Genomic DNA, 15,036 nt, shown 5'->3' on the forward strand with positions numbered 1-15,036 from the left:
GAGATTTTCAGCTGTCAACGCCGACACTGGATTTTTCTGGAGAGTAGGGCCTCAACTGCCATGTGTAGGTTAGGTGGCCGTTCTGCTGCTATTGAGGCCATTCTCCTGAAACCGTTAAAGAGTATCCTGTCAGTGTTTAAGCCGCACATGAAGCACTAAATGTGAAGTCGGTGTGAGCTGAGTGTAGTGTTCAAAAGCCTTGCTTATTTAAGGGTGCCGAATGGGAATGACTCAATTCAACAGTCCCCTCTATTAGGCTTAGCGAATGCTTTTCGAGCAGCAGCATATGCTGCGGTGCCGGTGTGCGCAAAGCACCTTTTTGCAAGCATTCTTGGTGGTCACTCAACACGTATTTACAGTGATCCCAGGGTCCGTGGTGAAAATATCACATGCATTATGTAATCTCCAACATGTCACAATGCAAGGGGTGTCTGCTGACCACCACGGCACATACAGCCATACCGAACGGCCTATATTGGCTTGGGCGTTTGCTTCTGCTGTGGGTAGCAGTTGGTTCGAAGCCCAACCACAGACACCCACCTGTACAAACGGGTACAAGTGTCACATGTTCCAGTGCCCAGCTTTCTCCCGGCCGTGCGCTTGGAAGAGCGCTCCACGAAGCCCTCTGTACCCTTAAAGGGCCCATGAAAAGCTAAATACGAAGACTAGAAAACGCGCGCGAGCAATAGGTATTCCACCAATCGTCACCGCAGCGCAATAATTTTAATCTACCTTTATTCGCTCTGAAGATATGGGCGATCAAAAATGTTCATCCTCTCCCCTCTGAACTCAGCCCACGCCAGCGCGCAAGGAAGAAGTAAAGAGGTCGCGACGGCGCCCCATCACCCCGCCCTCGTAACTTGGAAGCGTCCAATGAGCAGGTGCGCCCAGCAAGCTTGCGTTACGTCACATGGAGGTTTGTGCACGGTGCGCACGGGTATGTGTCTCCTCAATCAGTCGTGAGCTGTCACCAGGAGCACTTTTTAAATATTATTTGTAAATTATTCGCTCCACACAAAGCTTTCAAATTTCACTCGAATACTTCTAAGGACCACTTCTATGGATTTCTAGCATTAGAATGTTACCGCAAGCGGCATTTCAGGGATATACTTTAATGAGGCAAACCCAGTTACTATTACGTCTGCCTGCAAAGGTGGTTCGTGCTTTACACGGGGCGCAAGGACTCGAAGTTCAAGTTCGTGCGTTCTCACCAGCGTATCTCAGCAGATGCAAATTTTAAGATTGTCACTGTCGAAGTTCACTTAAGAGAGAATCACTGAAGTCGTGAGCGAGTCCGGATTTCTACGGGTTACATCGCGCGAAAAAAAAAAAATGTGGTGCACTGGGTTTCAGCAGACAAAGCATATATCAGTCGCTCGAGGGTAGATTTTGCATCGAGGTAGGGGCGAAGTTCACAGAAAGCCCCTTTCCACTCTACAGAAGTCCAGTACCATATATATCCTACTGAAAAACCAAAAGTTCTACGGGGCAATAGCCTCATACAATCTCATCTAATCGCGTAGACTCTCATATAGTGCAAATCATTATCATAAAATATTGTACATAATTTATGATAATGTACAAGAAACTATGAGACCTTATGCAATTATATGAGACATATGTGATTTCGTATGTGAATTAAGTGAGATTGTGGGAGAAAATGTGAGGTTATTGCCTCATACAATTTTTATCAGTAAGGCATGGAGGGGGGAAATCCCGCACCCGTTAGAGAAAAAAATGGGTATGTATACGTCCCGTTACTGCGGATCGAACTCAGAACTTTCTGAATGTGTGGCGGTTGTTCTTCCACAAGTTTCGGGCAAAGGGAAGAGGAGGCGTGTCTCAGGCTTGTGCATGCAGGCTTAATTGTCCGCTTTATTTCCTTTTATAGGCAGATTTCGGGTCGCACTTGAAAGAAGCATTGGGGGACGGCGTAGAGACCTATCAAGTAATTCTACTCTTGCTTTATTTGCACGCTACTGTAAAGAATCTGTGAACTATAGAAGTTGTCAAGTGCTTCTTTAAAGCTGCAACAATAGGGGCAGCATACTGCGTGTTTCAAGGAGGAACCAAAACTTGTAGATACAAGTAGGACACAATGCATATATTTGATATTTCTGTAAACTGGATAGTGTTTGACTAAAGTCAACAAAAGTCCGAGTGTCTTGCTTTGCTGTAGCATTATGTACTCATATTAGCGGTACAATCACTGATATATTCTGTCTGTATATGAACCGGCTACGAACGCATCAGCCACAGATCAACAGAGAAAAATAAACCTTCATAAAACTACGCAAGGTTACTTCAGAATAAAAACAAAAACGCATCCTGTACTGCTTCTGTTGATAAGCTGAGACAGCAGTCACTGAGGAGGAAAGATTAAAAACCACCAGCTGCTATCTGTGTGGCATTCAAACATATGTACAAAAGCTGCTGACACACACGGACTGCATTTCTGAACCGCGTATGTTTGGTCCCTATGCCATTGCCGTCCTGCAGCAGCACAATGACTGACTAGTCCATCGGATGGTGAGCTCCCATCAGCTTCGTGGACAATTCACTGAAGACTCGACAAGCGAACTAGCACACAGAAAATCCGGTCGCTGTATGGTGCAAACTATGCTCGCGGTGCCTGTGAGCACACGCAGGAAAAAAGTCGCCGTACTTCCACTCAGTGGCAGTGCTAGCAGCAAATTCCAGCTGTAACAACACACTGTCCACTTTCAGTTTGAAACATGGTTCACGACTAGTCCAACATCACTTGCACTGCTCGATGGCGTCTCTGTTCATCCATGCACCATGCCTCGATCTCTTATCGCTCATATCTACCGCAACGGTTCCCAAGCATCAGAAAATATTGGCCCAATATTGGTAGTATACCGGTAATGTCCGGCCCAATATAGGGTCGGTGCATTGCCAATATAGTCCCACCATTGTGCCGATGGTTTGTACTCCCTGGGAATTAGTACCTGCGGGAGACCATCCGTTGGCAGTGTGCAACTTAGAGAACAGGTATCTTCCTCACAAGTCAACGGTCGGAGCCAGTCTCGTGTTCAAATAGCACTTGGTGCATGGCGTTCAGGGCCCTCAGGGCCGTCACCCTGGGCAGAAGGCGCAGACGGTCGGCGATCATCATGCCGAAGTAGTGGAAAGCATCCTGCGTCCCCGCTGAAGCCGAAGCCCGAGTCGAAGCCGCCCCATTCTCTAGTGTGGCAGTGTTCTGTCGCTGCGGTAGCCGCGTGTACAGGCGGCTGCTGGTGGTGCGCGAGTCTCCGTCCTGCAGCAGCTGCTCATCTCCGACGCTCTCGGCGCGCTGCGTGTCACGTGACTCATCGTCCCCATCCTCCTCCTCCTCCCGGGGCTCCAGCTTGATCTGCCTGAAACAGAGAGGGGTGCGCCGCGCTCGTTTCATTAATGCTTCCCTGAGCCACAAGTGCATTGGCGCTTGTTGCGACATCTGGTAAATACAACAACAGTTCTTTGCTCGGTCCCTTCTACGCAGCCCGTGAAGTTCAACTCTTCGGTCGCGCACGTGCACTGCTTTTCACTGTATTTCACCGAGCAAGAAAGCTCGGTTCAGTTGAGGCTACATTTTCAACAGAAGCACTAGCTTTTAGAGCTCAAGCAACACACCAACTGCGTTTGATGTTTGATGTTACTGCGTTTGATGTTTGCCTCTTTCCTCCTTACGGTCGCATCTCGTGGAGGTGGTAGTTCGCAAGTTACATGGCCGAGCATTAATTAGTACGCAATCATGTGACGTCATCAGACCTCATGACAAACAAATTGAAAGACGCTGCCAAATTTGGTAACGCTTTTGAGGCACGTATCAAGCCCACAGTGGATGCAGCTAGCACAGAACCGGGTTAAGTGGAGAAATATGGGAGAGGTCTTCGCCCTGCAGAGGGTATAGTCAGGCTGATGATGATGAGCACACCAAGGATTTTGCCATAGCGACTTATCACGGGGGCAAGTTCCCGGCCTGCGCTTGCTTTACACAGTACTTGCTGAGCACATGCTAAAAGAGCGATGGGCTAGCAATGTCGATTTCTAATTGTGGCTGGATTAAGTAAAAAATAATGACGGCCATTTTTTTCTATGTAGTTTAGCAATTGACAGATATGTAATGCTTATAATGGTTTGTGAGCCTATAGCTTTGGCGGTTAGCAAAGCTTTTGTTAGAACATTCGTCATGATGACACCCCAGCGAGTTACGGTACAGAGATTAACCGTAAAGACGGACTGATAAGATAGACGATCGGTGCTGCGGATAGTCATACAAAAGACCTGTATACATCCCTCCAGGTCAAAGAGCCACTTGATCTTCAGCACGGGGATGACAAAGGCCGGGAGAACCTAGAAGTCAGCTTTGCTGTTGTAATCTATTCTGTGTTCTCTCACGGTTAAAACTCGAAAATTACCTCAAACTGGGCATTAGCGTTGACTGTTCCGGAATGTGCTTACAGTACCCGAACTCGCGGTGTGAGAACAGTGGACTAATGTAGGCATGTAATTTCCTCAAATTTTCTCTCATTCCCTTTTTTAGCCTAATTCTCTAGTAAGCCAGTGCTTACACAGCACTCGTAATGGTTTACTCACTTCTTTTGAGGTCCATCATCCTCGGCTCTTTCGTCAGGCAACCTGCTGTAAACAGACCAGAGCAATTTATAAAGTTCTTTTCTCTTTCTTATTTTTTACGAGGATACCATGTACTGATATAGCGAGAGAATTATAAGCAAGAAAGGATAAAAATTAGTCACTGTGACGTTCACTAGCCCGATTTTAGAAGTGCCGGAACCTGGCATGCCAGTAATTCGATTACTTTACCGGTAATTTGTGATATAATGAACTATTTAAGGAATTACATTTTCAGCAAAAGTAATTAATGCTTTCGAAATTAATTTTAGTAATATGCACAATTGTTCGTTATGTCGACAAAACTACGTAGGCCTGTAAGGCGCCTCGAAAGATAAGCTTAATTGGGACGAGCCTAAAAATCGGCAAGGAGAGACAGATTTGGCGTCTGACATCGGCGGCGTTCTGTGTTGCCGGATCGCTAACTGCTGATATCATATGGGTATTCACGACTATTTCCCGATGTAGGGCGCTGAGTGGCTGCCTCAAAACTAGTCAGCAGCGCAAAGTGACCCTTGGTTGCGTCGGCTATGGCACAGCACCCCGAGCATGTTCCTGAAAAATCAGGTAATTTTTCTTGAATTTCTGGAAAAACTTTGCCATCGGAACTGAACTGGGAGCAATACAAAGCTCCATTCCAGAAGCAGCTCCTGAGTCCGTCGTCTGATGACTCGCTAGGCAGCACTGACTGCCGTTATGTGCATTTGACGGACGAATTTTCCCGTGCCAATTCCGTGACGACTACGCAGACTCACATCGCGTGCAGCTTAACCAGTACACGCTGGAGGCAAACCTCACTAATGCAGACGCTGAATTCGTGGACCACTGATACGAAGCAACATATGCGCTAACCCCGTCTAGCAAATGCTGCGTTGACATTGCTGATGACATGATGATGTAGGCAGACATGATGATGTAGGCCGAGAAATTTGCGAAGACTAGACAAGTCTCGTATGGAAACCTATATGCTGTTCATGCAGATGATCATGTGTGTTAGCAAGAGGGCGGAAAAAATCGGTAACCATCTTGTGTGAATAAAATGCTTCGTGTCCGAAAACTGGTCCAAGCTGTTTACTGCCAGTAATTATTAATTGCCAAAAAACGCGGAATTTTGGATTATTTTGTCGCAAACTCCGTTTTTTTTTCCTCCGGTTATCAGCCTGAAACATAGCCCTGATTGTTACTCTGTGATAAAAAAAAAATAGAAAAATATTATTACAGCTCGCAAATTTAACCCGAAAAAAGGCGAATTTCGGAACGCTCTTTGAAAGAAGTTATTATTCGTTTAGTCTGTTTAGTCTTTAGCATGCACGCAGACCAAAACGTAATTTAAGAGTAACTGCGTTACATTTTGGAAGCAGTAATTAGTAATGTGATTTAATTACAGTCACACATTACATGATTGTAATTAGTAACGTAATGTAATTCCTTTTCAAAAATGATTTCGCTATGCATGAATACATGACGGGCACTAACTACTACTACTACTACTACTACTAGTAGTAGTAGTAGTAGTAGTAGTAGTAGTAGTAGTAGTAGTAGTAGTAGTAGTAGTAGTAGTAGTAGTAGTAGTCACATTTCTGGGATTATCGGAGCTTCACGTTCCGCACCAGCTCGCGACGCCGAAGCCTCGGGAACCGAGAAGATGTTCGAGATCACCCTGCGTAAAAATGCAACCGCTCACTTAGTAGCATTCTGTTTCAGTTCGTTTTCTCTCTCTCAGTTAGTTGGCGACGACTTTTCGGGAATGCAATGACAACAATTTCTGCACAGAAAAAGACACGGTGGGCGAAGAACGCACTTGTGGCAGGGCATTCCTATCCGCACAGTGGTCACTGAAGTAAGAGGCCTTTGCCGACGCTCTGACCTTCCTTACTGACGAATCCAACAAAGCTACGCTAAAAAACCTGTTAGGGTTGTACGCAAAGCATGTTTACCTATGGAGCCATTGCACACATCTGATTAAGGCAGGCCTCGCTACGCTAAGCAACCAAACATTTGAGCTCTGTGATAAGTACGCGAAAAATTGCAGTGTAGCTATAGAAATAAATTATTAAAGCATCCAGGAATGCGTTATGGAACAGGGTTCAAAAGAAGAGGCAGTAAATACAAGTTGACGACTTCCAACAACTGACAGACAAATATCCAGCAGAAGTTTGCGGGAAGCAAATATGTACTATCGCCAGCAGAAGTGTGGTCAGAGTGGTTTCTGGGGTTTTTCTGGGGTGGTCAGAGTGGTTTCACGTTCGATGGCTAGAAGGGTGGGGTAAGGAGGCCGATTTGATTATGTGCCCGATAGCTGACACTGAGAAAAATAAGGGGTTGCGAAACTCGTCGTTAGAAAGTTTCGTAATCCGGCATGCTTATGAGTAGATATATGTGTGGCTCGTATTGACGACGGGGATCGTCCCTGATAGTCTAGCTATAGACTATTGATATGCTACTCCGAATGACTCGAAAGCAGGAAGTAGTTGGGCGCAGCCGGTGGATTACTGCTGGAGTTCAAAAATCTTTAAGTGCTGCCACTTCTCACGACAGCGCTTTTCGTACTTTGTTTGAAAGCGGACAGGGGGCGCCACTAGAAGCAGGCCCCCTGCAGGCCCGTCAAGCGGTGGATCTGCGGAGGCCGTACTGATTGCGGGACAGGAATCGACAGGAAACGTTTACGGGATGCGGTCGTGCTTTTAAATTTATCTTGCCGCAGTCGCGTAAGCGAACATCCTGATATATCTCAAAGTATGGCAGGACGTGGGGAAGCAATCTCCTACGAACAATACGAAGCGACTGAGTGCAAAGGTATACCACTGCCTAAGAGTCGTGTCCCGCCAACTTCTGCTGGCGATAGTACGTATGTGTTTGTTTAAGCGCGGCAGGGCATGCGAGGATTGCAACTGCTGTCAACAAAGAACACGTTACTTCGCGTTCTACTATGGGCGGGACGTAAAAGAGGGCGCGACCTTCTCGCCCTACGGAGCTCGTTATCGAAATGCATTTAGACCAAGTCTCTTTTTGCTTCATCCATAAGAATGTTTAATAGGGTAACTCTATATCCTCTTATATGAACAGTCGGCCTTAACGCGCACACCGCTATATTTGGCCAATATACGCGCACATTAAAACTTTGCTTCATAGGATGCGGACATCACATTTTTTACTGTTTTTTTTTTTATCTTCGGTATGATGCTTTATACTTTACTACAAATGGATCATCCTGTTTTATGCGCCTACAAGCGCTAATTTTTTTAATGAATTTCTCCTTGATGCTGTTTTGGTTCGATCCATCGAACTATGGCTGTGACGCGTAGTTAGGGTTTAGATCACGTGAGTCATGAGAAAAGCGACAATATAAATGCTTAAGCTTCATTTATTGACCTCCCAGGCTATGAAGCAGACTAGATTAAGTGTTGTAGTCCAGTAAAACTGCGCATCAGTGATTGCAATTTTCCTCCCGCCTCACGTGACCTTAACCTCACTACTTGTTAGGCTGCAGCAGCCATCGTTATGTTCATGAAATCTAAAGAGCTTAAAGGAAAAAATTGAGTCATAAATTATTTAGCGGTCGTAGGAGAATACCACGCTGTGATCCATGTACTGTATATAGCGTCCAAAGCATCAACTGAAAGAAAAGACACGTACACAACTATAAATTAGGTCTATGTAGTCCTTTAGCATTAAAGTGCGATGCGCCAATGCTGGCAGTGTGGACATCGTCCACCGGGGGCTCCACGTACTTAGAAATCTGCATTTCGCCTACATATTTACTGCCCCCGCGCAGCTGGAAATTGAACCGGCGCCCTCGTTCTCTGAACGCCTCCTACGCTAGGCGCGAGAGCCGGGACCGAAAGGAAACCAGTAGTGAATCTGGAACTTTTTATTCGCTGGCGAAATGGGCGTTTAGCTGAGCGACGCGAAAACGCGCGAAAATTCTTCTGGAGTTCCGCCCCTCAAGTTTAACTTTTATTTCTAAACTGACCATGCCGAGCGGTTGGCTATCGGAAATAACGTCGTGGGCGCGAAGAAGTGGGGTATTTACGCGGCTGCCATATAACCTAGCATTCGTGGCTACAGACTGTTTTCTAGGAGGCTTTGTTGAATTTTGTTTCTCATTTTTCAGATATTTACCGAGAGAAAATGCTTCAGAGGTAGTGCATGGTTTCTTGTGTGCATTCAAAAGGACCTTGCCCTCGAACTCAGTGCAGTATAATTGCTTGAAGCAGACATACTTTATCGGTTGCAACGTCTTCCCTGCCCCTGGGATTTCCCGGTGCCACAGTTCCAGTTACCATTCTCCGAAGGTGATTTAAAAATTAAAACTCGATCCAAGCAAGTCCGCTGGCCCGATCTACAGTTGGGTGCGAAGCACTTTCGACCTATAGCGGCATCTAATCTGCTTCTAGACTCGTCTGAACTTTAACGGGTGGGCCGCAACAACCAACACATGCCGGCCACCAGGCGCATAAGCACAAGGCGACGATTGCCACAAGAGCTTGCGGTACGTAACGATCGAATCTTGACTATTACCAACCGAAACACAGACGCTTAGTTTTTGCCAAACTTATTCGTTCACGGTGTCCACCACTACACAGAGTATCCTAACGATCCCCAACTATAGTACATTCTGATCGAGATCCTGCCGGTAGTGGAGGCGGGACTGCTCACATGACAGGCTCCGCAGAACCGCTGCCAGTCTCCCTCTCGCACGTGCGCATGAAGTCGTCCATGAGGTCGTAGTAGCGCCATCGAGGCCTGCCCACGGCCGCGGCACCAGCCAGCTCGCGGGAACGCCGCAGGTCCTTGTACTTAGTCTTCATGGTGCGAAATTTCTGCGCCGCATGTTCGCCTGCACAGAAGACCACGGTGAGCGTGCCATGAGGGCTCTGCCTGACAAGTGAAAATAGCGCATCGAGGCACATTGCGCGCAAAGCTTTCACTCAAGTCACGAGCGGGATTAGTGCCCCGATCCAGGCTCTTGCGCACATAATTTCAATATTAGAGGCGGCTACAAACCTCAACATTCTGAGATCCAGGGTAAAACGAGATAGAGAAGACGGCTACACGGTATGAAAGAGAACTGAAGAAAGGTTGAGGGGGAGCCTCAGTCCGCTAGGCAAGCCAAACGTTTCGGCAAGCCCAGAAGAAGACAAGTTCCCTCGTCGAAACGTTGGCTCGGCTTGAAAACAGCTGTTCCTGGCCCTACGGGGCTGGGACTGATAGGTCAACGCCCCTTGCGGCGGGGGCCAGCCTGCCACCGAATTTTTATCTGTTGTTGGCCGTCATTGCACCCGCCACCGCTTAGGTGATGGACGACGGCTGTTGCGGCGCGCGACTTGCGCATATCTCCTCCTACTGGACGTCCAAAATGCCTTTAACTCCATATCTCACAGCTCCATCTTAGATGCTCTCCGCGGCCTCGGTGTAGTCGGGAATCTCTTTGGCTACGTCCAAAACTTTCTGTCTGACCGCACCTTTAAAGTTAAGGCTGGTTCCTCTTCAAGCTCCCCCCGCAGTGTCCTCTGCGGCGTCCCTCAGGGCAGTGTACTCAGCCCCTTCCTGTTTAACCTCGTCTTGTCACAGCTTCCTCGCCGCATCACAGCCCTCCACTCTGGTGTGCGCATTTGCTTGTACGCAGACGACATAGCCCTTTACTGCAGCGGTTCGACACTCTGCGGCCGTACCGTCCGCGCAGAGCTTCAGTTTGCCCTTCTCACTGTCCAACAGTTTCCCCAAAGTGTCGGGCTTTCCTTGTCCCCCACAAAAACCGAAGCCCTTGTGTTTCACCCACGCCCTGCGGCTATGTACCTCATACCGCCACTCACACTAGGAGGGGTTCCTCTTCCCTGGAAAAAGTCGGCCCGCTATTTGGGGCTCACAATTGACTACAAACTCTCCTGGCGCACCGCCGTTTCCTGCCTCAGAAAAGCAGCCTCACAAGTCGCCTTGACCGCCAACAAGTTGCTATCCAAGGGTGAAGGGTGCTCCCCGTCTCTTGCAATCAGGTTTTACAATGGCATCGCAGTGGCGAAAATCCTTTATGCACTGCCATTCGTCAACATCCCCCCTCTCCTATGGCAAGCCATCGACACTGACCAGCGGAGTGCCATCCGCAAATTCTTGCGCCTCCCCCACTTCTCCCAAGTTGCAGCCACTTATGCGGAAGCTGCGCAGTGGCCTGTTTCGCTACGCGCCGAACGGTTTGCCCTGAATGCGGTCGAGCGCATGAGGCGAGCCCCTGACACTGCTGCCATCTTCGAACGGCTTCACAATGACCCTCATTCTAAAATGGGTCGCATAGCTGACACGTTCAACACCGAGATCGCGGACCTCCCTCCACAGTCCTCCCTGAGGCCTCCCCCTCACTCTCGCCCACCACTCCAAATCAAACTCAAAGTGAGCGGAATACGGTCCAAACAGAACACACCCATATGTGCAATGCGACAAGAGTCCGCCGCCCTATTAGACGAGGAACTACACGGCAGACTCCTAATCTACACCGACGGTTCGGTGGCACGGGATGGGACTGCCGCAACAGCTGCTTGCTTTGTTCCTGCCACCTGCTCAAGTACTGTCTGCCGACTCCCTTTCAGAGCCTCCTCCACAACAGCTGAGCTAGCGGCACTTCACCTTGCCGCGGACTTCCTCCTTAGCAGCTCTAATGTCGCCGCTGCTGCCATTTTATGCGACTCCAAACCAGCCTTGCAGCTCCTACGCAAGCCTGAGTACAACATACCTGTTGTACAATCCCTAAGCAACAAGCTTAGAGCGGTCGAGGACAGAAGTACGAACCTCGTTCTACAATGGCTCCCTGCCCATGTCGGCATCCCAGGCAACGAACGGGCTGATGCCCTAGCCAAGAGTGCCCACACTGGCGATCCACCTGTCTGTAATTCCATCACCAAATTTGATGTGGCTAGGGCAAGAATTCTACAACGGACACTTGCCGCCCACCCAGACGCCCGCGTCGCAGCCGGCAAGGCTCCACGTACAATCAAGTTTGCCGACTTCACGGCTCCCCAGCGCGCAACCCTCCTTAGAATGCGCATCGGCTGTGTTTGGACAGCGGAGCGACTCCACCGCCTTCGCCGCACCGGACTTCCGTCATGCAGTGACTGTGGTGCTGTGGAGACTCTCGATCACCTACTTGTGTATTGTCCGGCCTACGATGGGCAAAGACTTGAACTCTGTGCCGGCTATCGCAAGTTGGGGTTCCCGTCAGCTACCTGCGCCGACCTGCTGTTCCCACGCGGCCCCCGACATAAAGTCCAGCGTGCGTTCTTTGCACTTCTGGACTACCTGGAGTCCACCAACCTTATCACGCGCCTATGACATTTTGGCGCTTCGCCTCACCTGTGCCACAGTGCATATGTGTTCTGTGTTCAATCTGTGGCTACCTCGCGTTGTGCTGTGCGCGTTCGTTTGCGTTCCTCTCCGTGCGCTCATGTTGTGATCTCACTGACTGTGCCTTCGCACATTATGCCCTTGCTGACTCGTTACTGTGTTCAGTGGCTGTGTTGTGTCTGTGCTCACTTGAGACACTGTGCCTCCGAGTGTTGTGCCGTCCCTCACCATCCTTTTGTTCCCTGTGTCCAAGTGTGACTTACTGACTGTGCCTTCGCACATTATCCCCTTGCTGACTCGTTACTGTGTTCAGTGGCTGTGTTGTGTCTGTGCTCACACAAACATCTGTGCCTCCGAGTGTTGTGCCCAAACTGTGACCGCAATCTCCCTTAGTGACTCCTCTGCGGGACCTTTTGCCATCATCGGTACGAACCCCTCCGCCAGCACCGCTCTTCCGGGCGCTGTTCTCGTATCGTCCGCCCATGCAACAATGGGCCGACTTTCAGCGATCCCCGTCTTCAAGCCTCGCGCTATGCCGACACTCATGGATCACTATCCTCTTGCACTTTGCCTTCCTTCCTTGCCACCGTTCCAGTCATCCTCCCTCCCCTTTACCCTCCTCCCCCTTAAATCGGCGCAACGGCGGTGATCCCTCCTACCTGAGGAGACAGTTGAACGCGCCGATCCCCCTTTCCATCTTCACCATAAGAACCACTTCTCTCTCTCTGTCTGCACGAGGCAGTGGAGGAGGCTCAGCTACAGAGCCAGTAGCAGGCCCGTGCATTTTCTTTGCCTTCTACAGCCACAACAGCCACAATAGCAACGACCACCTGCTGACCTTTAAGGTGCACTGACATCGCACAGCACATGGACACCTCTCCGTTTCGCCTCCATCGAAACGCAGATAACGGCGGTCTGGTTCGAACCCGGGTACTCCGGCAAGATGCGATTACAGCATGTTCGATCCGCGGATTAAGAGGTACACAGAGTCCACCGCTGGGCCTCTGCGTGACTGAAGTCCGTAGAAAGTGCGCCCACCGTAGGGCCTGCAAATTGGCCACGCACACCTGAACTGCATCTCCGGCGACTTTCGTGCAGCAGTGAGTGTGGGATATAAGCAGTCAGCCAGTGTCTCCGTTCGAAACTGGCAACAATGAAGGCTGTTGCTAAATGTATTAGTCTAGTTAACCTATAATTTGTTCAACTACGAAGTTCCCGTTAAAGCTGTTCCTTCCTTGGTATGGCCGTACTTGGTTGAATGCTAACGAAAAGTTACTCCCTTACTATGAAGCATAACAACGTGATTACAGACAAGGGTGTGCGCTCGGTCAGAGCCTTCTCGCCTGTGATTCCGAACTCGGCGCCGATGAGCTGCCACTGGTGGCTCTTCAGCGCCACATCCTTGAAATCTGGATCGTTGCGGTCGTACAGGTACGGGTGAGGCCGGACGAGCGCGACAAGCCGCTCGAAGTCAATCTGTGGCGCATGATGCATGGCTGCTGCGTGCCCGTCGTCGTAGCTCGATTGCGAACACGAATGGAGCGCGGCGGCCCCGCGCCGGCGATACGAGACAGCGCTGCTTCGTTCGGCGGTGCGGCGAAGCGCTTCGAAGCGCGCCAGCTGCTGCGGCGCCAGCCCTTCCGCAGGAGCGACCGCTCCCTTCTTTCTCCGCGTTTCCCTCCGCGGCAGCTCCGGCTGCGGCGGTTGCTGGGGGGCAGCTGGGGCAAAGGCGAAGAGGTTTGCTGTTCGGGAGCTGCAGCTGCGTTGTCCGCTCGCTGTTGGCGCTCCCGCTGCATGAATTGAGGATGCTTGACGGTGATGGCCGTAAACACGTTTCCGTTACTTCTCGCCGAGGGTAGCAAGCCGAAGTGTTAGCGGTGGTGTGAGTGGAGCCGAGGAAGGGAGACGGTGTCGCTGCAACAGGAGCGAACGGCGAAGGCGAAACAAAGCGCTCCGTTGAAGCGGCGGCCTGGCGAACATGGCGCGCGATGGAAGCGTTTGGTGGCTGGCCGCTTTTGGGGCGGCCTTTCGTAGGCGTCCAGTCGAGCGCGTCTGTTCTGGCCTCGTAGCAGCGATAGTGATAGGGCTAGGTTTCTGGCGGAGCAGATCGAGAAGTGCTCCCACCTCACGGTGCTTGCCGCGTTGTGCCTACAGGCAGGCGCAAGGCGCGTGAGTATCACGTGTTGCATCGAATGTGCTTGTTAGGCACGAGCTCGCGCGTCGCTGTTTATTGTTGCTGGCATACTTTCGACGAAGAAGAAAAACTGTTGGCGCGAAAAATGTAGCTGTCCTCCATAGACAGGGGTCTCCGGAGCAGCGTCCACCCGCTCAGCTTCCATTGCAACTAGAGGGTCTGTCATCGCATTCTGTATCCGCCTCAAGACAGTTTGTTGCAGAGTCAACAGGGTGCTTGTTGGTCGCTCTTGCAGGGCACAGTTGTAGTGGAGGGTCCTATTGGAACCATGTCTTTCCTGTTGCTTCATCTTCGAAAACAAATTGCCGACTGTAAGGCCGCTGCCCTATTACTGGTTCCGGGTCGCGAAGTCGGCTTCTTTTCTCACGAAAGTCACCCCATAATTGAGGATGCATCCGTGCTCTGTTCTGTCAGCGTTATCCATGACTGGGTTGCTTTGCTTTTGAGTGATGCCGTCTGCCCACACACCATTTGGCCGATGCATCTGTGATGTTTTTGCGCCAGTTTGTACACCTATGGAATTTTATACATATGCTCCAATCACTATGAGCACTTAAACTCGCAATACATATCGTGCATTCAATTTGTCAGCTTTATACTTGATATGCTATGCTGTTAAGCATTAAGCAAAGGTACTATACATGCATTCTATGCATCCTAACTGTGTATGCTGGCCTGTAGTCCTGGCTCACTGATGGAGACTGACCTATGCAAAAATTGTACATCGCACTACTTGTGTCATGTTTCTTTCTGCACTGTAAAATGCCATACTTTGTTTCCTGCTTCTGAAATGTGCCAAATCTATGACAACTACTGCGCAGGCCTGTAATCATTAAGCACCTATTCTTTTGTCTCTTGCCTCTGTGTCGCAC

General features: G+C 49.7%; 1 protein-coding gene across 3 annotated transcripts; it reads right to left on the reverse strand.

The window, feature by feature from the left end:
* Positions 1 to 1,799: 1,799 nt before the first annotated feature.
* Positions 1,800 to 14,012, reverse strand: LOC146176246 (uncharacterized). 3 transcript variants are annotated; one of them, XM_084582559.1, is made up of 5 exons: positions 13,314 to 14,011; positions 9,295 to 9,475; positions 6,212 to 6,295; positions 4,600 to 4,644; positions 1,800 to 3,377 (listed from the first exon to the last, which is right to left on the reverse strand). In XM_084582559.1, the coding sequence occupies exons 1-5, from the start codon at positions 13,462 to 13,464 to the stop codon at positions 3,029 to 3,031; spliced, it is 810 nt and encodes a 269-aa protein (XP_084438685.1). In that variant the 5' UTR covers positions 13,465 to 14,011; the 3' UTR covers positions 1,800 to 3,028. The 3 variants fall into 3 exon arrangements, with proteins under 3 accessions (XP_084438685.1, XP_084438687.1, XP_084438686.1); XM_084582561.1 differs by lacking the exon at positions 6,212 to 6,295 and having other exon boundaries at positions 4,600 to 4,641; positions 13,314 to 14,012; XM_084582560.1 differs by lacking the exon at positions 6,212 to 6,295 and having other exon boundaries at positions 13,314 to 14,012.
* Between the last annotated feature and the right edge of the window lie 1,024 nt (positions 14,013 to 15,036).

The sequence above is a fragment of the Amblyomma maculatum genome, chromosome 10 (assembly GCF_055883805.1).
Source record: "Amblyomma maculatum isolate TAMU_Amacu chromosome 10, ASM5588380v1, whole genome shotgun sequence".
NCBI lineage: Eukaryota > Metazoa > Arthropoda > Arachnida > Ixodida > Ixodidae > Amblyomma > Amblyomma maculatum.

Bases quoted from the DNA above. Each gene is read 5' to 3' on its own strand.
- LOC146176246 (XM_084582559.1), bottom strand. From the start codon at position 13,464: ATGCATCATGCGCCACAGATTGACTTCGAGCGGCTTGTCGCGCTCGTC. The intron at 9,476-13,313 runs GCGAGAAGGCTC...TCTTCTGTGCAG, and splicing joins CGCCGAGTTCGGAATCACAG to GCGAACATGCGGCGCAGAAA. The intron at 6,296-9,294 runs GTGAGCAGTCCC...ATTTTTACGCAG, and splicing joins GGTTCTGCGGAGCCTGTCAT to GGTGATCTCGAACATCTTCT.